Below are 22,974 nucleotides of genomic sequence, written 5' to 3' on the forward strand. Positions count from 1 at the left end.
CGCTGCACCAGCTAGGGGCTTCGGCGCGCAAGAGAATCGGGAAAGCGAAAAAAGGTGAACGTTTCGCAGCTCTAAACAGGGTCTACGAAGCTGAATAATGGATACGTGCGTACGCACGGTAGTGACTGCCGTCGCCCCCGCTAGCGTAGAAAACGCCGTCGCCCCCACTGAATGCGTAATTCGCGTGTCTGGACTGCCGGCGAGCTCTGTCGCCGCGCTGCTGGAGGACAAACGGATGCCGCTACAACAACGACACCGTTGCTTTCCCCCTCCTTGAGTCACTTTCCGCCGAAGTGCCAGCTTTATGCGCGCCTACGTACACACACGAGTACACTATTAGAAGTAATTGAGATAGTTTGCTTGTGAAATGGCGTGCTGTCTGAATCCGTAATTATGTCGGAGCATTCGAGAAGCAAGGGGAATACAGGCTTCGGTTGCCGCCGTCGTATTCGCTTTGTTAGTGCTGCAATAATTTGAAGCCCATCTTCAATTTCAGGTGAACGTACCACTGAAACATTATGAAGGCAGCATCTTATATTTCATAGAGAAGCACGTGGAGCACGCTTCTCTTTTATTTCCGAAAAGCTGGAGGACGGACGTCTTTGGTGCTCACTTAGCTACTGCCTTCTTGCCCAAATGGGCATGAAATCAGAGAATAAATTAATTATCGAGCTGATATGAATGCATACCTATAGGCGTCAAAATTGAGTTTGTTGTCAACTCTTTGTATATAGCATTAAATTTTGAACATTTGATTGACGAATAATGTGGATCGAGTGAAATCCTCACGGGAGTCAGGCATTGCATTTGACGGACATTTAGAGTGCATTGAGAAGGGTATCTTCCGGCAAGTACCCTCGAACATACCTTCTTATCAAATGTGCAGTCATGAGCAATATGAGTGAGAACAAACATTTTGCACAAAATTGCGAGCATTATCAGTCTCATATTGCTTGTGACTGTACATCAAATATAAGAGCACAAACCAATCAGATAAGCAAACCAAAAGAAACGCGGGCATGACAATAGACACACAATGTGCAAGGAGAAATGGTCTAGTAGGCTATATTATTTGCAAACAATATCAGCCTTACTGGAAATAATTATATGACGCTGACAGGTTGTTTGAGACGTGCGCTCTCATGACCCAACCAACTTTTATATTAGACAATAAGCGACGCTAAGTGATTCAGTACCAATATTATATATGAACTAGACAACAGTCAATAACAATTGCCAGAATATGAGAGCATGTTTCGAAGATTTTTATAATGATTTGCACTCGGAACAGAGCATGACCTGCTTCGTGCGGTAAGTGATGAAGCTGCAAGAGGGTGCTTCGTCTGATCTTATCTGATGGATCATAGAGGTTGGAACACGCATGGCACATTAAAGCCAAAGGCGTGTCCAAAGCTGTTCTCGGAAGATGCATTAAAGCGCATCGTGTATATACAGGGACGGACAGAAGTAAACGGAGCGCCCAGCCGAAGAAAAAACTGAGGGTAAGCGCCGCCTAGCCGAGCCGGCCGAAAGCAGGAAATCGTGACACGCATCTGCACCACCCCATGACGGCGTGACCCTCCCTTTGCTCCGTATGCCTTGTTACTGTACAGACATCACTGTCGTGATAATGAAAATCGCGATCGTATGGTAGTGCTCTTCGAAACAAGCGGACAAATATTTAAGGTGCGCGGACCACTGCCTTGATAGCAGAGCCCGCGTTCGCTGCGCTACATTTAAGCTGCTTCATTCAGACAACAGTAGAGGCATTTAAGCCGCAGACGGCAGCGTGTTTTGTGTTTTGAAATTTTGTTGCTGCCGGAATTCATTTTTTTGTCGACGAAATGTACTCGAACTCGACGTGCCGGCACAGATTCGGGTTCGTTCATTACAGTTACTGTTAACGATTGGACATTAATACGACCATGGGGCGGAAAGTACCTGTATACAAAATATTTTCCGCAGAAGGGGTCCGCATAAAAGTAAGTTCGATAAGGAGTTAATCGACAACTACTTAACTACTTATCGGTATATTAATTCTTAGCTATGGTGAACTCAGTGATGACTACCAAATTAATGTGGCCCCCCGAAAATTTGGTAAACTGGAGCCTCAAAATTTGACATCGTCCGAACTTCAAATTTGATGTACAATCTGATTTGACAATGACCAGATCAGTGGTGCCCTCGATGTTTAGAGGGGCTACACGCAAATATGGACCAATAGACTCCCAAATTGAACAAACCCGATTTGCGGCGGCACCTCGCATATTTCGAGCAGGTCGACAGCGAGATACAAATGAGTGGCGGCGCCAACAAAATGTTCAAAACACGCGCGCCATCTGCAGTAGAAGTGCATCTAGCGCTTTCTGAACTAAGTAGCTGTATTAGCGCCGCCCCGCGGACTAAAATGTATCAAGGCAGCGGTCCGCGCATATAAAATGCCCTCTCGCTTTGAAGAGTGCGTCCATCCGATCATGATCTTCAATATCGCGACAGTGACGCCGGGACAGTGACAACGTATGCGGAACAAAGGGAGGGTCGCGCCAGCGTGGGGCGGACAAATGCGCGTGCCCATTTTCTGCTTTCGGCTGGCTCACCAAGGCGGCGCTGCCCCTCAGTTTTTTCTTCGGCTGGGCTCTTTGTTTATTTCTGTGGCACCTGTACGTACGTACACCATGTAATTTCACCCTGGTTTCTAGTTCGCACGCTTGCGTCTGCTCTTGTGATCTAAACCTTGCTTCTGATAACTGCTTCTGATAACTTGCTGATAACCAAGCAACGATCCAAGTGGGAAATTCAAGCCTTTGCACAAAAAGGTGGAACGACAAATGCTAAGGTACAGACCCAGCATGCTTGCTGGGCTTTCTGTGAAGCTGTGTGTGTCTGTACCTAAAGGGATTTTGATGAATGTGAAATACCACTACCATTTTATCAGAGACGGAAAAAATTGTATACTATCTTCTCCAAATCAGCTGCAGGCTTACTTCGGATTATCTATATAAATAAGCACCCTTTTTTTTTTTCAAAGGCTTGCCATGTGGCATAGAATGAGGCTTTCTTTTAAATTAAAGGAAGTCATGCAGTCTATTTTCTTCAAGAAACCGGAGCAAGCTCCCGCTCTTAATATTGTCCATTAGTCACGAGTGTAAATGTCCCTCCTTTGTAGCCGACAGTCCAACTTCTTGTAGTCGTCTTATTCTTGACGGCTGCATTCCTGGGCACGCCCATAAAAGGTGGCGAAGATCCACCTCGGCAGCTGGCCTTGTACACAATTAGAGCATGTGCTCTGCACTGCATCCACTTCAGAGCCCCATCGGCACGTCACCGACGGAGTAAGGGCCGCTCCAGCCCTAAACCTTGTAAGGGACACCTCCTCCACTGTCGTACTCAAAGAGTACTCACAGAGTTAAGAAAGACAACTATATGCTACTTCAGAAGACCACATATCTCGGTAGAGAAAAGGTGGCGAGTATAATGTTCGGCCGTCATAACTGCCATACACTTAATTGAGACGTTTTCTGCAAGCATTCCTCAGTACTCTAGTTCACTTTAGAAGCTCCAAAAGGTTCAATGAAATATGAATTGAGCTTAAGAATATTCGATTTGTTGTCGATTCATAAAAGAATTGCCCTCTCTTGCAAAACAAACGTCTGTTTTCTGTATTTATTGAACTACGTGCCTGGATGCTTTAGTGGCGCTCAGTTTGAACAATATTCACTTTTCAAAATGCTTGCCAACGCCACTACATCCCCAACGCACAAGGTTGTGTAGTATTCTTCATATTTTTTCAAAATATGAAAGCTTTTATGTTCCAAAACCGAGCTAACAATTAAATGCAGAAATACGTCAATGTTCTTGCTACACACCTCTCCGCAGAGAAAAATTGCGATGAACTGAAATTATCACGTGTTTCCATTATATAATGTGGAAAATGTTAACGTTTTCTTGGAAGAGTACAGCCGGATAACACTGATACTGTAGCTTTATTGTGTCTACGCAGGCAGACGTGAAGTTCGGTTAAAAAGCAGCGCAAGAAAGTTTAGGGAAATTCGTCATTGCGTGTTGCAACAAGCACTGGTCATTAGGCCTGAAAGTGTCACACTCCAGGAAATTTCTTTCGCAGTTAAAGGCGCAACGCAACACTTATCGGAGTACCCCTCGTGAAGGAAGGATAGGAGACCCCCTCACGGTAGCAGGCACATGCCCTTGTTCTCTAATCTTGTACTTCATATGACGTGACTGTGTGTAGTCCAACGGACTTTTAGCCTACTTGCCACCTGTGACCTTTACTTCCTGGCAACGGGTTAACAATTAAATCTGAGGCTTTGAGGCATACAGGTGCGTTCGTGAAATTTTACGCATTTTCTTAGTTAAAGAAATTTAAAAGTGCCACAGAGACGCTGGAGTGATTCTAGGCAGCGTTCAGTAAATAGCTTGATAGCAAACTGTGCATGTAGCCTTTGGTTATCGTGGCAAATATGGGCAAATATAAAGCAGCGTTCCTCTTGAAGCTTGAAACAATGCCCCGCGTATTTCCTATAACTCGACTGCTTGTATTAGATTAAGGCTACGCTGCTGGCAGTCCCCCTTGACCGCTTACCACTTCAGGCAGTCCTAAATTGTGTCTACATTGCGTCCTCGTTCGCGGACGTTAAGGGCACTATTTTAAAATGACGATACAGTTTTCTTTTTTTCGGTCCTTAGAAAGCGGTGGTCCAATATCATTCACTAATTCATACAAGCCAAGCTCACCCGTTACGACTCACGTCTAAAGTAACAAAAACGTAATTGAATAAATAAGCAAGAACACATCTGTGCAGCGGATGAATAACATCGCCCATTTAGCGTGCCGGAATCGTTTGAAGAAGAAACCAAATGAGCAAATCATAAAGTCAAGGGGTTTAACGTCCCGAAAAGACGTAGGTTCTGTTAGAGATGCCATAGGTGAGTGCTCTGAATTATTGAACGACTTGGGGCTCTATACGCTAACGCCGAAGACTACACAGGCGTTTCTGTTTTTCGCTTCCGTCGGAGTACCTCCGCCGCGGGCGAGAACCCGGGATCAGCAGGCTAACACCAAATCCACTGAGGCCCCACGGCGGTCGGAGAAGGAAAGAAGGGAATAAGACCGTGTTTGCCTACTGTTTCTTCGAGCATAACCACATATACGTTTTCATTCTTGTTTTTCTTTTTGGGACGTCGCATATATTGGCATTGTTTGCTATGGAAGAGGCACGCTATAAAACGCGCCCCGTTGTCTTTGGTCTTTGATTCTCCGTCGGCGAATAAAGCAGAATCTCCAAGGGCTTTACTTATTCACGCAGTTCCAGTCTTGGATGACGAAGTCGCGCATTGAGCAAGCCTACTCTTGGTTCCTGAAGAGAGCAGAGAGGAGGTGGCGCCATCCAGAAAGCGATTCTGGCACTACATATTTGTACGTGGACATCAGCGGGAAACTTAAGTGAGTAGATCGCGTCTGGCGCAGCAGGAGTCGGGTTTCATATTACCAATCCAAAAGCGAAAATAATAAGCTAGCGGTATAATTGAAGCCTATGCGAAAAGATACTATAAAAATACAAAACATCCCATCACACTAGATGCGCATGTCTTGTCCTATATCGAATGGCGTGCAAAATGATGACACATACAAATAAAAAGATCTAAACGACAGGACTACTTAAATTTTTTTGCTTTCAAACGTTAGTCGTAGTTGCTTGTTAAAATTGGCCAAATTCAGAAAGGAATAAGTCGTTCCCGCTCGTAACGAAGTTGATGGTCACACGGTTTCCTTTTGTATTAACCGAAGGTCGGGTTTCGTCTGTGATGGCAAAAAAGAGGGCACAGTTTTTTTTTTTGTTTTTTTTTTTTTTTTTGCTTTCTCGCGTGCACCTGTTTCTTCCGAGCAGATGCTGGCAAGCCGTTTTTTAGGAGTCCAGCTTTGTTTGGTTGGTTTGGTGGGTTTAACGTCCCAAAGCAACTCACGCTATGAAAGACGCCGTAGTGGAAGACTCCGGAAATTTCGACCACCTGGGGTTCTTTAACGTGCACTGACATCGCACAGCACAGCACATGGGCGCCTTGCTTTTTGCCTCCATCGAAAAGCGGCCGCCGAGGCCGGGATTCGATCCCGTGTCCTTGGGAGCAGTAGTCAAGCGCCGTAACCACTGCGCCACCCCGGCGGGGTAAGTCCAGCTTTGTCATGTGCTTCTGACCGATGCTCTTTCTGGTGAGCAGCCGCTTTATGAACGCGATAATAGCGATTTTGCCGTTCATGACATTTAGTGCATGCTGTAGGTCGCCATCTACGCCATGGGCTCTCCATTAAGGAAGCAACAACGAAGCGCCTTTGCGCGCAGGATCTACTATATGTCTGTTGTCTCTTCACGGCCTCCGCGCGCGTGTCCGAATGTGCAGGCGTCGCACGCCATGGACCAAGTTGGCCAGCAAAGCATACAGAATGAGTATGACTAGTATTTGAACCCCCCAAAATAGGTTGAACACCAAAGGTAGAAAACTCCTGGCCTTGTGTAGCAGTTTGCCTTTCAACCCTGCTCCTTCCTGGAACTTATCACGCTTGCTTTTGCCTTTGCACTGGGTACTGAGCCCAGTCTTGAAGACTATAGGGGTGCGCTTGGGCGGCGGTTAATTTCAGTTTCCATTCCTCCTTTTTTCATTCTTTTTGACGGGGCAGCTTCAACTTCACCTTTTATTCCTTAATGAGGGAGTTGACATTCTGTTTAACAGGGGAGGGGGGAAGATTGCAAGGCTTAAAAGGTTCTCTTCGGTCTCCACGCATCTTTAGACTGCGGCGGCGAGTCTGCAGGTCCCCATTCCTTATAATCGAATGGTGCGGCCATATAGTTCTTCTTTTTATCTGAGCCGCTGTGCCATAGCCCTGACAAATTTTTGATGGTAGCTCCATCCTCGTTTGTGATAAGCGAAGGTTCATAACAACCGCGTCCGTTATGGCCAAGATCGATTGTACATGCCACCAGAGCAGAAGCGAAACCGTATTCATGAAGGTAAAAGCGGTTTCCTATTTCCCCGAGCCCACTGCGTTCTAGGCTGACCGCAAGCAGTCAAGCTGCCATTTCAGTTTCATAGGTGGTGCTCAGAACTCTGACATGTCAGCTGGGAAACTTCCCGTAGCGTCCCTGTAATCCTAAAGGATTGATCCGCGTTGGTCGAAATGCGGGTGTTTACAAATTACCACGACCCACTTTTGAATAACACGAAATTGCGTCCAAGGAGATGACTGATAAATGCACAGCTACCTAGAAGCAAAATCTGATAATAGAAACAATTCTTTCTGATGGTAATGGGGGTAGCTTTTATTAGCCGCCTTCATATGGCGTCGCCACCGTGAGCATGTATGAAGCGCTGGCTGTAGAAGCGCCAGAAAAGAGATATTAGATAGGTAACATTAGTAGCGCAGCAAAAATATCAATGATGATAATACAAATGGCATGTGTGGGCATTCTAATTCTAGAGCCAGCTATAGCATAATTTCCGCGCACCGAAGCAGCCAGAACTGACTTCAGAGCAAGGGGAGAGGGGCCGGAATTCCCACGAGGCTCTTTGACTGATCTGCTTGCGAGGAGGGGCTCACACATTTCTGTACCCTGTGGTAAAGTGTCGGCGAGAGCACAGAAAGTCTGCATGTGATAAGAGGGGTGGGGGGGGGGGGGGGGGGGGAGTGGTTTTTTGCGGGGTCAGATTTCCGGAGAGGGGACTGTCTGTCTGTAAGTTCCGGTGTATGCACGCCAGCTTCAATTCGATTGCCCCGCCGTGGTGGTACAGTGGTAAGACGCCTGATTACTGTTCCGGAGTTCCCGGGTTCGATCCTGACCGCTGGCGGCTGCGTTTCAATGGAGGCGAAACGAAGAGCCAGCCGTCCGTGTGCTGTGCGATTTCAGTGCACGTTAAAGATCCCCAGGTGGTGGAAATTACTCCGGAGCCCTCCACTACGGCACCCTTTCTCTCTTTTTTTCTTTCACTCCCACCTTCCTGCCTGTGTCCACAGAGTAACTGTGACAGATACTGCGCCTTACATTTCCTGTGAACCAATTGTTATATTATTATTATTCATTTCGACAGAGTGTGTTTTGAGGTGGGGAGGGTACATGCGGCAGTATACTCACGGCGCCCGCATGAATACGTACTTAAAACATGCTTCGGAATCTGGGCCGGACACTTAACTGCGGTCGAGACAAGCTGGTACTTTTGTTCGCAGGGAAAGGCGCGAACGAGCTTGTTCCCATGGATCGCCGTGTGTGCTGGAACTCAAACGATGTGGTAGCAGCAAGAGGCAAATGAACGATGCTGTGAGTTGTGCTGCTACGTGGATTAGCCGACCTTGTTTGAAATTAACGCAATACCATTGAAGACGGGGACGAGAAAGGACACGGACAAGCCCTAACTTCCAACTCTTCTATTAGAAGGACCTGTTGTCATATGTAGACACACAAATGATTATAAACAGAAGGTTGATAGCAACCAAAATTATATCGCGTGCCAAAGCTACTGCATCTATTTTTGGAGGCGAAAAGCAAGACGCCCGTGTGCTGTGCGATCTCTGTGGACGTTAAAAAACCCCAGCTGGTCGAAATTTGCGAAGCCCACCGCTGCTCGTCTCTCATAGCCCGAGTCACTTTTGGACGTTAAACCCCATAAACCAAACCAAACCAAACCAAACAAAACCAAACGAAACCAAACCGCGTCTCTTTTGGCGTGGTAGCTATTCATGGCATGCTGACACAGTCCAAACATATCCTATCAATGTCTAACGCCTCTAATACCTCAGTGGCCAACCCCCTTGAAGTCACAGTCGCCGTAATGTACCCGCAGTGTTTCCTTGTTTCCCGCTTCTGACAGACGTTCCTCGCGTCCTCACGCAGTCGCTTATTCATACAACGTCCGCTCTGCGCAAAGTAGTAGCGGCCAACCAGGAAAACCTATTATCCCCGTAGCAGGTGTCGGTTAAAGCCAGAATTTGAGTGACCGCTACTGAAATTTCATACTGGCTTCGCAGCTCTTAAAAATTTTGGGAGTGATAAATTTCAGGGGGAACGGAGGGGGGGGGGGGGATTAAATGGCGTGCATGAGCAGTCCCTGAAATCGGGAGCAAACGTAAAAAAGTCGAGTTGGGCCGGGCTCACGCATTAGGAATATAATGTCGTGGGCCGCTCCAGACATTGCACGTCGGGCTAAAACACTTCTTCAGTGCTTCCGCACTAAGTACTTTTTGTGCCGCAGTAATATTTTTATCAACAAAGTCAGCTTCACTTTATTTCTTTTGTCTTTATTTTTCTTCCCTCTCTCTTATTCATTCTCTGCAGTGTTAAAAAATAACACGGGTATTAAAGTTGGGTTGTGAAGAGCATGAGAAAAGAAAGAAGAGAAAGAGTCCGGTAAATAAGAAAAATAATACACAAGGGTAGACAACTGGGCAGTTACTGTCGGGTCATCTTAAAAAACAGCGCAAAGATCGGTACAAGAAAACGTGGATGTGTGTTTGTGCATGGAAGCCGCCTCTTTGTCATCTGGATCTTGGAGGCACATCAAATGAAGCGGACTTGTTGAAGTACTTGCCTGAAGAGGCTTGTGCGTGTTTTCTATGTCCCCAACAAAAAGTGAAAGGAACCTTTCGAAATAATCGCTCTGCTAACGTATTAGTTTGGCTAACTTACTCAGCGTTACGTCGAGTGAGAACAGCGCTTCCCAGATGAACGTACGCGGAGACAACACTAAATACGAAAATGGAAAACTTTTAAGAAACCTTAACAAGAAGTGCTTAAAAAACTCAGTGCTCTATCTTGTTTGTCTTGTTCGTTTTAGTCGCTGTATGTAGCATTGTTTCCTCTTGGCATAATTTTTCATCATGGAAGATGTCATGCCCCTCACACGAGGCTTGGAAGAGAAGACGGGGGTAAAAATTACTCGCAATCAACTCAACGGTACGGAGGAAAGGCGATTGTATTTTTTGTTCACTCGCCCCTATCGAGCCCTTGGCTATAGTGGCCCTACCTTTTTCGGGCTGCATTTCTCTTTAAGACAATAAGCGTTTGCTGCTACCATTGCTATTCACTGGCCCTCCTATTGCAATGCTGATTCTATTCCAGTGGGATATTATATAAATTCTGATTTCACTATAATTTAGTAATATATTCCAGTGCGGGTTCTACTCCAGACATTCTATGTGGATTTTCCGTGTACAGTCGTAATTGCTTATTTTGTCCATGTTTCTTCAGTAAATCTTAGTACGGCTTCTATCTCCTGTACCCTAGACGAGAAGAGGCGGTTTCTTTCTCCACATCCGCAGTTAACAAATGGATCTTCGCACCTACGACGACGGAAAGATAGAAAGTAAAATCATGAGAGCACTTTAATACTTTTGAAAAATTGGCTGCGTAGATCAGGGCCTAAAGAAAAGCAAACATTGTTTTTTTTTTAATTAATCCTGGATGGTGTTCCTAATGCAACATTAGCTAACCTATATGGAGCCGAACAATTTTCTGCTAACTTAGTAGTTTCACTGCAGCAGTTGGACCTCAGGAAGTGTAGCAGTAGGATTGTAGCCTTTTCTTGTATCGTGCTAATCCCCGCCGGATAAACAACTTTTGGGTAAACTTATTACGAAATTAGCGGCTCATGCAGAAGCTGCACAAAGAGTTGCGGTCCTTATTTCTATGTCAATTGTATTGTGATCGCGCTTCATAAAGACAACGACGTGAGCTTGGCTATGGCAGTAGTTTCTCTAGACGGATTTGTTGTAGATAAGATTTAGCCTTTCGGAGCCAGAGTCGAAGGTGGAGACAGTCATTGAAATAGCTTGTACAGTTTCCTTCCGTGCATGGCCATTCGTATGCAAATTCAGCGGACTGCAGTTCGTAACTCAAATGACGGGTAACTTGAACGATAAAGTTTTATTCTGGCTTTCGACAGTCCTATCTAAAGGCTCTATTCTAAGTTTCCTTTCCTACTATCTCAGGAGGAATTTAGCTTTCAGGAAAGCATTCGTTGATTGTGATGAGGTCCTCTCGCCATGCTTTTGAGTGAGCTTCCGTGAGCCCATAACCAACAAGCGGGAGAGTACAAAGCGAAGGGATGTTAGTTCGCTTTTTCGCTCAGGTGAAAATATCAGCTGCGAGGCAGTGCGCAGTATTTCAGTTGGCTTTCAGGGCCTACTAGTCTCTAAGGTGGCAACTGAAGGAGCCAATTCGCAGACACTAAGCTATGGTCGAGTGCATTCAACCTCGCTGTACGAGGAGGTCACGACTTCGGATATTGGGCGCTCTTCTTCCCGCAGATTTAAAAAGGCGCTACGGAGCCGACCTTTTCTGCAGCATGCTAGTCCGTCTGCACGCGTTGAAACCGTAACAAAAGCCCGCGCCTAATTTAAGATAAGTTCCAAGGCGAAGTGGTCAGGGCCTTGCAGAGCGTACGAGGCTAGGTCTCCGGTTTTGAGATCCGTTTATTCACACAGGAAATTATTCGTTGGTCGGATGCATAGAAGGCGCCGCTCCCTGGGCAATCTCGGCGTGTTCGATACCTTGAGCGCACGTTCCGACGATGAAGGACCTCCAGTATACGCAAACTCTGCTTCGAGTGGCGGTTATATGCGGGCTGATCAACCTGGACAAGGCTGCGGCGTCGGTGTTCGTAGTGCAAGTTCCAGTACGTGAAGGTAATTCGCCAGATCCTTGTTATTTATTTTCTTCGCTGCGGGTGTCTCGTTACTAAAAATCTGGCATATTCTTAAAAAACGCACTGCTTACTCCAGCAAAGTAGGACGCGACCTGTGCTCCACATATAGCCACTGTCTCTGAAAGGTATCCCGCTCCAAGGGTGACAAGAAGTACTTCAGGACTGTATCTCTATTGTGAAATATAGGTTTGTCAGTGAAACTATGTTTAGAAATTCTTCTCTAAAAGGTTTAAGGGAAAAAATTAAATCCAGGATGAAGCTGTGTGTGCAAAGATTAAGGCTATGACTGCAATGCGCTAGAAAGATATAAGTGCTTTCCAATGAGCCTAGCTGTCCACTGTTCTGCAGGGCTTACTTATTGAGGCAACTGACAGGCCCTTTCATGGAACGTGATGCCATGTCACAAACTAAGAAGGCACATTGCGAAAACATTAAAATAAATACTGCTGTAATCACAAGGTTGGAGGTAGGGAGGACTCGTCGTCAATATTTCATTCACTTCACTTTATCCCTCTAAATATTGAACCTCAGAGTACTACGTAAGATGTGGGACTGCGGGAAGACAGCTATAATAATTCCGTTCTGAATTTCATTACAAATAATCAAAAAAGAAGCCACGTTTATCTGCAAGCGATGCAGCCACTTCGTGAGAAAAACCGTTCTAGGCTGCTGTATTGCGGGGAAACTAGCATCTGGTCCCACACTGTGGCACGACAAATCTTCGTTTGCAGCATTGGTTGTACATTTTGCTTTTACGCGATAGCGTATTGCAATCGTTTGGCTGAAAAGTCTTCGCTGTACTCCAGAATTAGGATATCGCGTAATTAAAGTGTCGAAAAAATTAAAAAAAAGACGCATGATTTCTTAGCAAACATTTGATGCAACAATTCTTTGTGCAGCGTTCAGGATACACTTCATACCATTTATCTTCCCATTTAGCATCCATCTGCTGGTGAAGCTGAAGGATCGTTTGTAATAAGGATTCGAACCGAGGACTTATGATACATCCAGCCGTATGACTTTAATTGTGGGTGTAGGTGTCCGCCGAGTATTGAGACAGATTTTGCGCTGTCTTTTCTTCAAAATCCAACTCAAACAAAACAAACATAAAAAAACAAGGGATCGCCTTCTATTTATTTTTATTTATTTATTATACCATCAGGGCAAAGCTATACAGAGGGGAGTGGGTAATAGATAAAATACTGACAATACAAAGCAAGAAGAGAATAAGCCACCAAAACATGCATAACAATTGGAATAAGGGATCAAACATATAACAGACACTAAACAATATATTAGACAACAAGAACAGTAACAGCAGAACGAAAGAATGCAGGTTCAGAAATTGTAGCTATTGAAGAAGGAAGGTGGTTCTAGTCATATGACGTGCGGGGAATAAAAGAATCAAAAAAGTTTTAGTTTTGCATTTAGAAATGCCTACTGTATGTAGTAATCAGCGCGGCGTGAAATATATGAAGGCGGAAAAAGTAACTCGTTCCGAATAGACTCATGATGAAACACTTTGTGAGACACAGGCGTGCAATTTTTCGTCGTGATGCAAGTAAAGTTAGGCACAATGTTTTCTTCATGGCGGTTGCACTTGATGTGCGCTGAAAGTCAGAGAGAATAAAGCGCGCTGATTTATTTTGTGTCATTTCCAGTAGGTCAATCAAATTATTTAGACCAGGGTCCCAGATTGATGAACCATATTCTAGCTGTGAGCGTACTAGTGTAGAGTATAATAAAAGTTTATGTTAGTTGGCGGTGTGTAAAAGTTTCGTTTCAGGTATCCCAGCGTGCGATTGGCTTTGTTACTAATATTCTGAATGTGTGCGTTCCAGCTAAGGTTAGACGTAATATGAATTCCCAGGTATTTATATGTTGTAAATGATTCAAGTAACACGCCGTTTAGAGTATATGAGGGAAGATTATTGCTGACACGAGAAATGCGTATAAGTGTGCACTTGTAAGCATTGAACTTCATATTTCAGGTTTGACACCGTGACGATATTGCCTTAAGGTCAGACTGAATCATGTGCTTGTCCCTATCATTTGTTATTTCCCTAAAAAGAATGCAATCATCAGCAAGAAGATGGACAGAAGAAATAATACCGGGTAAATAGTTGATAAAAATAAGGAAAAGCAGGGGCCCCAAGATGGTGCCTTGGGGTACGCCGGAAAGAACAGGGTTAAAGATCGAATTAACGTTGTTGACGGCAACGAAACGAATTGCTGACGGTGAGTAAGAACTTCGAGCCATTTGAGAATATTAGTATCTAATCCTATCGTGCGCAGTTTTGCTAACAAAATATGATGAGAAACTTTATCAAATGGCTTTGCTAAATCAAGGAAAATACAGTCTGCAATAGAGCGACGGTCCAAAATTGCGTGAAGTTTGTGTGTGAATAAAAGTAGCTGTGTTTCGCATGAACAGGACTTTCTGAAATCTTGCTGAGAGGGATGAAAAGCGAGTTAGATTCAAGGTAGGTGATAATATGTGAAAAGAGTATGTGCTGAAAGATTTGCATGGAATGCTGGCAATAGATATGGGTCGGTAGTTAAAAGGCGAGTGTTTATTAACAGATTTGTACACAGGAACCACCTTGTTTATCTTCCAGTCGTCCTGTATATCACCGTTGTCCAATGATTGCTGAAATATTTTAGTTAGGGCAAGAGATGAGTTCATTTTAGTACTTTTCAGGAATTTAGCAGTTATGCGGTCAACACCAGCAGTAGAAGATGTCCTAAGGTTGTCAATTATTTTAACAATACCGTCAGGATGGATGACTACAGGATACTTTGGGAGGTATTTGTAATGAAGCATTTCAGGCAAATTCGTAGATTCAGTACATGAAAAGAAGCTAGAAAATACATCATTCAGTACATTTGCACAGTATTAGATATAGGTTCGTCACTCAGGTTCGTTAATACTAACTTAGATGTTTTGGAGGGGTTATTGGTGTTCCAAAAGTTTCTCGGATTAGTAAGCAACATACCCGTTAGTGTGACTTTCAGATAATTTGTTTTAGCACTCTTGACAGCAGAATTATAGATGTAAGCCGCAGAGCGGTAACGGAACCATTGATGTTAAGTGCAAGATTTTTTAGCTGACTTGAAGAAACATTTCTTATGGTTAGACAAGCGTTTAAGATGTGCATTATATACCAAGGTGCATGTAGATGATAAGATGTCACGCCAGTGGGTATGAAGCGGGTGGTGAGATCGAAAATTTTGTTCTTGAATACAAGCCAGTTTGGTTCACTAATTGCGTGTCGAATTCGTTGGAAAGCGTTTCCAGCTACTTCACGAATGATTTTGTTGAAATCAGCGCAACGATACATGCGTACATGCGTCAATTCTACCTGTGCATTAAAACTTAATCAGTTCGTTTGCGCCCATTTATTCTCTGGTCGCTCTACGGTCACGCGACAAATACCGCAAAAAAAAAAAACAAAAACCCGCAGATTATGCACCTTTTGTTGTACCTTCGATCAGCATAAGAACCATAGAAACGGTAATATGTGTGCGTGTGATCTTAAGTCGAACGCACGGTAGGCAATGCTCTCAGACCACGTTCACCTGCACTACTGTCCGAAGATCTATTCGTGCAGGAAATGACACAAGAGCTGCCGCTATTTACCTTGAGCCGTTACACTGAGCTGCTAAGCGTGATGTAGTAGAAACAGCAGCGAACTTGTCAAGTAGCACCCTTTACTCAGTTCTCACTTTCTCGAGTTTCAACAAATGACTGTCACCGTCAGCCCAATAGAAATTGTTCAGACGTCGCGTAGATCTCTACAAACTCACGCAGTGTTACTTTCCAGATTATTTTCTTATTTAAGGTCGCTCACAACATGACGAACGCACGAAATATCTACGTAGCACATACTCTGATCCAGGAGGGTAAGTATGGTATACACGGTATATGGGGTTTAAGTACCCTAAGCGAAATCGGGTATGAAGGATTCAAAATCAGCAGAATAAGATGACGCGCATTTGAATAAAAGTTTTAAAGCATATTAAAATAGCTCCGCAATCTGAGCCCAATTTTCGTGCCAAGCTCGTGAAAACGATTGCATATGCGCTTATGCACCTCTGTTTATAAAGCCAAGAAAGCACTGACCTGCATATCTGCATTAACCTGTGAATGACCTTGACTAAGGCGTCAAACGACTGTGTTGTCGAGCAGAATAAAACAAGTTGGCAGCGCACTAGGCGAACTTACAAAGAACTAAATCATCGAGTTCTTATTCGAAGAAGCTGCAGTATGACTTAAGTTACCGGTAGTTTTCTTTGTTCTTTAAAGTCAAGGTGCTAAATCGAGAAGCATAAAGACAACCAAAAGGTTCGTCATATGAAAAAGATGTTTCCAGTCGCTCATGCCGTCGCCCTCCTTGCATGCGCTATAGCAGTAGGCTCGCGAGTTGATGAGAGTGGACGACTAGTAATTACCATACCTGACTGCTTTCATTTACTTTGATCAGTCGCTGTACAGTCGCCCACTGTAGCTGCGTTGTTGCTGCCACGGATCGAGAAGGAAGCGGACACAGTGTTCTGTCTGGACTGCATCTGTGGGATAGGCTGAAAAACTGCAGAACTTCTCTCCAGGCACAAACAGAAGCATTTCTTAGCACAAGAGACGGACGCGCACGCTTCGAAATATTCGCACACCGAATTGGTTTCGAAGGCCACGTCACTGGGGACAGTGTAGGCATGCTGCTGGTTTGGTTTGGTTAATGGGGTTTAACGCGCCCAAAGTGACTTAGGCTGTGAGAGACGCCATAGTGGAGGGCTCCAGGAATTTCGACGACCTGGGGTTGTTTAACTTGCGCTGACATCGCACAGCACACCGGTGTCTTGCTTTTCACCTCCATTGAAAAGCGGCCTCCGGGCACAGTAGTCGAGCGCCCTAACCACTGCACCACCGTGCGTGCGGGTTATAGGCACGCTGTGTTTTGGGCTACACCTCCATGTCGCTGCCTATTGCAGCGTCAATTTTGTTTAAAACATGACGCTTGCATGTCTATACTCAACAGCATACAGTCTTAAGCTACCAGATTATTTGAAACGCCGCACGACTAACTATAAACCGCCGCTTTATTCGAGCCGTACGGATATGCCTGTATGTCCTATAGCGTGTCGGGGGCGGAATCCGAGGGTCACGGTTTTGATTCCCGTCTCACAATCCGCAGATTTTCTTTTCACCGCCACTCCTTTTCTATTCGATTCCGCTGATCCACGTGCGACGTGAAACCTTCTAGACTAACCAAGCTTGTCTCATCACGCCGGCGTTTGTGGCCGGCGAAGCTGGGTTCTCCTTTGAAAGGAAACCTTAACTATATATCCCACCTTAAAAATCGTGAGCTTACTTGTAGCCACTATACACACTAGGCTTAAGCTTTTGCTTTCAGAATCTTTTTATAAAATTTTGTGCTCTGCTTCTTCGATAAATGTTTCTTTAATGTGCAGTGAACTAATTTTTCAACCGCATTTTCGTTTCATCACCTTCACAAAACCCGGTCTGCATCGTTGCAACAAATAATTAGTTTTCAACCATTCATTCCTCTCCCATCTCGTGAACAACCTATCTATCTATCGATAATATGCTACTTTGTATAACCGTTTTGATAACATTATGTATATACGAAAGTAAGAAGGAAAGCAGCTGGAGAGGATCAGATAACTATAGATTTGTTGAAGGACGGCGGGGATATCGTGCTAGAAAAACTGGCCACCCTGTGTACGCTGTGCCTGATGTAATCGACGGTACCGGAACCATGTAAGAATGCAAACATTATCCTCATTCATAAGAAAGGGGACGCTAAGAACCTTAAAAATTACAAACCAATCAGCTTACTGTCTGTTACGTATAAGGTATTTACTAAGGTAATCGCTAATAGAATCAGGACAACCTTAGACTGCAATCAAGCAAAGGATCAAGCAGGTTTTCGGAAACGGTACTCTACTATCGTTCATATTCATACCATCAACCAGGTGATAGAAAAATGTTCGAAATATAACCAGCCCTTATACATAGCATTCATTGATTACGAAAAAACATTTGACTCAGTAGAAACCTCGGTGGTGATGCAGGCATTGCGAAATAATTGGGTAGACGAGCCGTACGTGAAAGTGCTGGAAGATATATATAGTGGCTGCACAGCAACCATAGTTCTGCATAAAGAAAGTAACAAAATTCTCATAATGAAGGTGTTAGGCAAGGAGACGCGATCTCCCCAGTACTATTCAATGCTTGCTTAGATGAAGTATTCAGAGACTTAGAATGGGAGCAGTTAGGGATAAGGGTAGATGGAGAATACCTCAGTAATCTGCGATTTGCTGATGACATGCCTTGCTAAGTAACTCAGGAGGTGAACTGCAAAGAATGATTGGTGACTTAGACAGGAAAAGTAGAAAGGTAGGATCGAAAATTAATATGCAGAAGACCAAGGTACTGTTCAACAGCCTCGGCAAGGAACAGCAGTTTACGTTAGGTAGCGAAGCACTGGAAGTTGTAGGCGAATATGTCTACTTAGGACAGGTAGTAACCGCAGATCCGGACCATGAAAAGGAAATAACAAGAAGAATAAGATTGGGATGAAGCGCATTTGTCAAGCACTCCCAGGTTATGACTAGCAGTATCGCTAGTCATCGGTAGCAGTATCGCTAGTCATCGCTAGCAGTACCGCTAGCGGTATCGCTCAAGAGGAAAGTATACAACAGTTGCATCTTACCTGTACTCACCTATGGGGCTGAAACGTGGAGGCTAACCAAGAGGCTTCTACTTACGTTGAGGACAACGCAGAGAACTATGGAACGAAAAATGGTAGGGGTAACATTAAAAGATAGGAAGCGTGAAGATTGGGTCGGAGAAATAACTCAAGTTACTGACATTCTAGTGGAAATCAAGAAAACGAAATAGGCATGGGCAGGACATGTAGTGCGAAGAGAGGATAACCGATGGTCGCTTAGGGTAACAAACTGGATTCCAGGGGAAGGTAAGCGTAGCCGGGGGCGGCAGAAAGTTAGGTGGGCGGATGAGATCAAGAAGTTCGCAGGGGTCAAGTGGATGCAGCTAGCACATAACCGAGTTAATTGGAGAAATATGGGAGAGGCCTTCACTCTGCAGTGGGTATAGTCAGACTGATGATGATGTATATAGGCGAAACTTGTTTGTACAACGTTTCACAGTGTTCTGATTTATTTTGTTTTACGTTGTAACTACTCCACCATAGTACCTCTCGCTTCGAGGCTAAATAAATGAGTAAATAATCGCCGGCTACGATATTTTTCGAAGGCAACCTTTTTTTTCCTCTAATATCACTTTCATGGAATTGTAAGCGATTTTGTTGGTTGTGTCTTCTGTGCAAAAATTGCTATGTAAAACTGATTAGATTCTCCAAAGATATTTTCCTGACGGCGCTAAGTTTATAAGAATATAACAGCAATTTATAGCAGTTTTGAGAAGTGTCACAGAATGAAACAAGCAAATTCGAATACGATCAAATTTTTCTTCAGAGTTAAAGGCATTTAGTGTTAATAGATCACGTTAAGATGAGAAAGGCCTTGTGGGATATTCCCCGCGCGCTAGCAACTACACGGATCCGCTGGAACCTTATGCTGTGATGACGGCGTTGACAACGACATATGCTTTTCCGCCTCACGAGCCCCATGACGCTGTCGCATTAGAAGACGTTGCCGCAGCCAGTGCCGAACATACAATAGCGAAAGAGGTGCAGAGCAAGGCTGCCCGCCTGTATCATTTGCTGTGTGGGTGCAAAAAAAAAAAAAAAAAAAAAGCGTGCAACACAAGCAATTCTGTTAATTCCTCGCCCTGTATTGCTTTAAATCGAGCAGCTGTGGACGTAGGTGGTAGGTACTAGTTTCAAAATAAAGAGAATATAAATCGGCAAGAATATAATACAGCGGGCATGTAATACCCGCAATCTTTAAGGCTTCTGAGGCAATAAACCAAAGCAAAAAAGAAAAACTCCTCAAAGGGCTTCGCTCCTTCACTGGAAGCGACCATCCGCTTGTTCCGTTACTGCATGGCAGCCTCATGCACTCGACTACTGATAATATGCGCTCATTTCATCGTCACTTTCAGCAGCAGAGGAGCTTAAGGCCGCACTATAAATATATCAAGCATTAAAACTACCAGGTAGAGAGGAAGGAAAATGTTCCTCTCTTTGGCGGAGAGGAATGTAAAATAGCGTAGGCGCGGTGAGGTTCGCCCAGGAATTCCTGCCGCCGGAGCAGTGGTATATTTACTTGTTTGGCCAATAATGCTATCAGCAATAATTGAAAGGAAATGAAACATGAAGAACGAAATGGGAAGACCTTAAAAATATTGCGCGGAGGAGGTCTATGCCAGGCCAGGTTAATTTCACTTCGAAGGCAGCCTACTGTTGTTTAGAAGTGTTAATCAACCGTATTTGTGTTTCCTCTGTACCAGGTACTATAGTTGCGGTACAGCGCTCACCATTCTACACTTTTGTTTGTATCTTCTAATTTATTGCTGGTAGTGCATACATTGGGATCCAGCTAAATGTAAATAGGCTTATTTAAAGACAGAGTGTCTGTAGCCCCGTGAACTAACTGACGGCATGGCCTAGCCAACAGGTTTTTTACACTCCCAAGTTTAAAATTAGGAAACTCTAACTAGCTAACTTCTAATTATTGGCTTCAGAAGCGAAGTGTTTGTTTAGAAGGTATAAGATGGGTCTTGAACAGTTGAGTGAAACAATTCCCCGAAGAACCCGTTTGCATTCATTAGTTCTTATAGGTCGTAAAATATAGCTCGCAAAATAAAAAAGGCTTCCACGTGAGAGCAGAGCTACTTCTGATTCCCAATGCGTGCCTCAGTGAAGGCACTTTGTTATTCTCTGGAGCGCTCTCCCAAGATACGGCTTTGCGTGAGCACTGGACTAGAGATATGAGCAAGCAGCCGGTCACATGATAGCTTTCTCTTAAGGCCAGCGAAGAAACCTGTGTAAACTGTACTTGTTATAAGCAATGCTGACTGCTGTTTTTCGAGATCTTTAAGTTGGGAATTCACATTTTGTTATTCAACTCAATAAACAACAAGTAAGCTAATCAGCTTTTCCTACTTAAATATGAACAACAACAAAAAATACTAAAGACTAGGCGACTATAGGCCACTCGACTCTCAACAACCTTCGGTTAGTTTCATTTCGCCAGGAGACTGCCGTTATAAAAAGTTTGTTTACACTTACCTGCCGCATTCTGTAGACAGGCTGGATGTAGAAAAGGGCATCAATCAACATGAGTCGAATATGCAGTTTTCAATGTTCTGAGCGCTAGCAGCACCGAAAACGTGATGAGTGTTTTTTTTTTTATCACTATAGTGTTTCTTCGCATTGATACTTTACCTAAGCACCTCATCCTTTTCGGCGGTAATGAATCCAAGTAATTTGTGCCACGGACGCACAGGCGTGATTTCATACATGACTGAGTGATCGCTAGCCCAAGCGGACTCAACGGTCGTAGAAAAATAGGCGGAGCTCATTTAGCTCAATATATCTCAGCCGAGTAGACAATAACTCCATCGAGCAATTTTATCGTAGTATGTGTAAGAGAACCGCAACAAGTAACACTTTTTTGGAAACATACTCTACACGATAGCCTGATAAAATTTAAAATGTCCGTGAGCTGAGTTGGGGCAGCTCAAGCTTGCACTGGAAAGGCCAAGTGAAATACGGCTTCCGGTACAATAAGTGCCGTGATGAGAAAACACTTGAAAGTCGCTTTTTTTTTTCTCAGTTTAAAAAAAATGACGTTTTTTTCTCTACTGTTGTGCGCAAGTATCGTGACAAGCCAACAATACGAACGTGTCAGTTTTAAAATCGAATTATTTTTGTAAGCTTTTTAAATCGTCCGTTAAAGCATGTATTTTATTTCTTCGCCGCAGGTAAATGTCTGTCTACGTATGGGGTGCTTGAACAGGACCAAAGCGTCGTGCCCCGAGGAGATTGCTTGCAGGTCACATGCGACGCAGATAGTGAAATACTGCAAATAGAGCGGTAAGTTCAAAGCGCTACAGGCGCATGCATTCCCTCTGAATACTGCACCAGATAGCGCTGCTCTCACGCCGTCTTCCCTTCTTCGTTCCTGGGACATTTTCCTTGAAAAGCAACAACGTGCTGATAAATAATGACATCTGAAACGAATGTGCGGCCTATCTTTTGAATCAAAATTTAATATGGTGAGAAAATTTACTTCTCCTCGCAGTTCTTCTTTTCTTCGCATCCATTTAATGCACTAATACGAATTCATCAAATGATCGTGCTAACGGTAAGAAAGAAAGCGGACAACGTATCTGCCAGTAGCAGCTAAAACATACAATTTCTTTATTCAGGGAAGAATACACTTCAGAAATTGGAAATAAGAGCGCTGAAGACATCACAACCATTTTGCGACAAATTTCTTATTTGCTCTTAATTATAATGTGAAAATGTGCCATTTTTCCAAGTCTTTCATTTTAATGAGGTGAGCCGAGGTAAAGATTTATGAAAGGGGGAGGGGGTGGAATGGGCAAATGATGAGCTGTTTGGTGGACTGCCATAGTTCAGGGCTTCGCTAGCTGCTTCACGAATCGGGTGGACGATCCTAAGCCGGACGTCCAAGGCCTCGCTGGACAGCGCCGCCTTCTACTGCTGTTATGTCTGTTCTGTTTGAGCCAAGTTCGGCGGTTTTGCTATACACCCCAGGATATGGGGAAAGAGTGGAGAATGCGCCACACCAGGAGCAAGCAGAACTCTGTTTCGTGGGCTATATTGTACTCTTTACATGTAAGTTAGGTTATGTGTTAGTTTTAATAAGGCACCAATCAATCGTGTCGGCTTTCAATTTCTTGTGTATATTTAAGCCCCTCCAACCTCAGATGTTGCAGATGCTAAGAAAGTGACGCGCGCGTCAATTTCTTAGCATCTGCAGCATTTGCAGGAACTGCAGCATCTGCAGCATCTGCAGCATCTGCAGCATCTGCAGCATCTGCATCATCTGCAGAATCTGCAGCATCTGCATCATCTGCAGAATCTGCAGCATCTGCATCTGCATCAGATCTGCATAGAGATCATATTGGGTATCTTTTCACCCAATATGATCTCTATGCAGATCTGATGCAGATGCAGATGCTGCAGATTCTGCAGATGATGCAGATGCTGCAGATGCTGCAGCGGGTGAAAAGATACCCAATATGATCTCCATACCCAGTCTATATTATTCAGTACCTTTCCTGTTGTGACT

At 44.2% G+C, this 22,974-nt stretch overlaps 1 protein-coding gene across 2 annotated transcripts in view; it reads left to right on the forward strand.

Moving 5' to 3' along the window:
* Positions 1 to 22,974, forward strand: part of LOC146183946 (uncharacterized) — a 41,286-nt gene that overhangs the window by 5,779 nt on the left and 12,533 nt on the right. The window contains exons 2-3 of one of the 2 annotated variants that reach the window (XR_014708520.1): positions 5,325 to 5,461; positions 21,638 to 21,749. Coding sequence is in view for 1 of the 2 variants with exons in the window: in XM_084608774.1 (XP_084464900.1) it covers positions 11,572 to 11,686; positions 21,638 to 21,749 (227 nt within the window). In the remaining variant the exon portion in view is untranslated. Of the gene's footprint in view, positions 1 to 5,324; positions 5,462 to 11,571; positions 11,687 to 21,637; positions 21,750 to 22,974 lie in introns of those variants that run through there. The other variant, XM_084608774.1, reaches the window with a different exon arrangement.

Source organism: Amblyomma maculatum, chromosome 7 (genome assembly GCF_055883805.1).
Source record: "Amblyomma maculatum isolate TAMU_Amacu chromosome 7, ASM5588380v1, whole genome shotgun sequence".
NCBI classification, from domain to species: Eukaryota; Metazoa; Arthropoda; class Arachnida; order Ixodida; family Ixodidae; genus Amblyomma; species Amblyomma maculatum.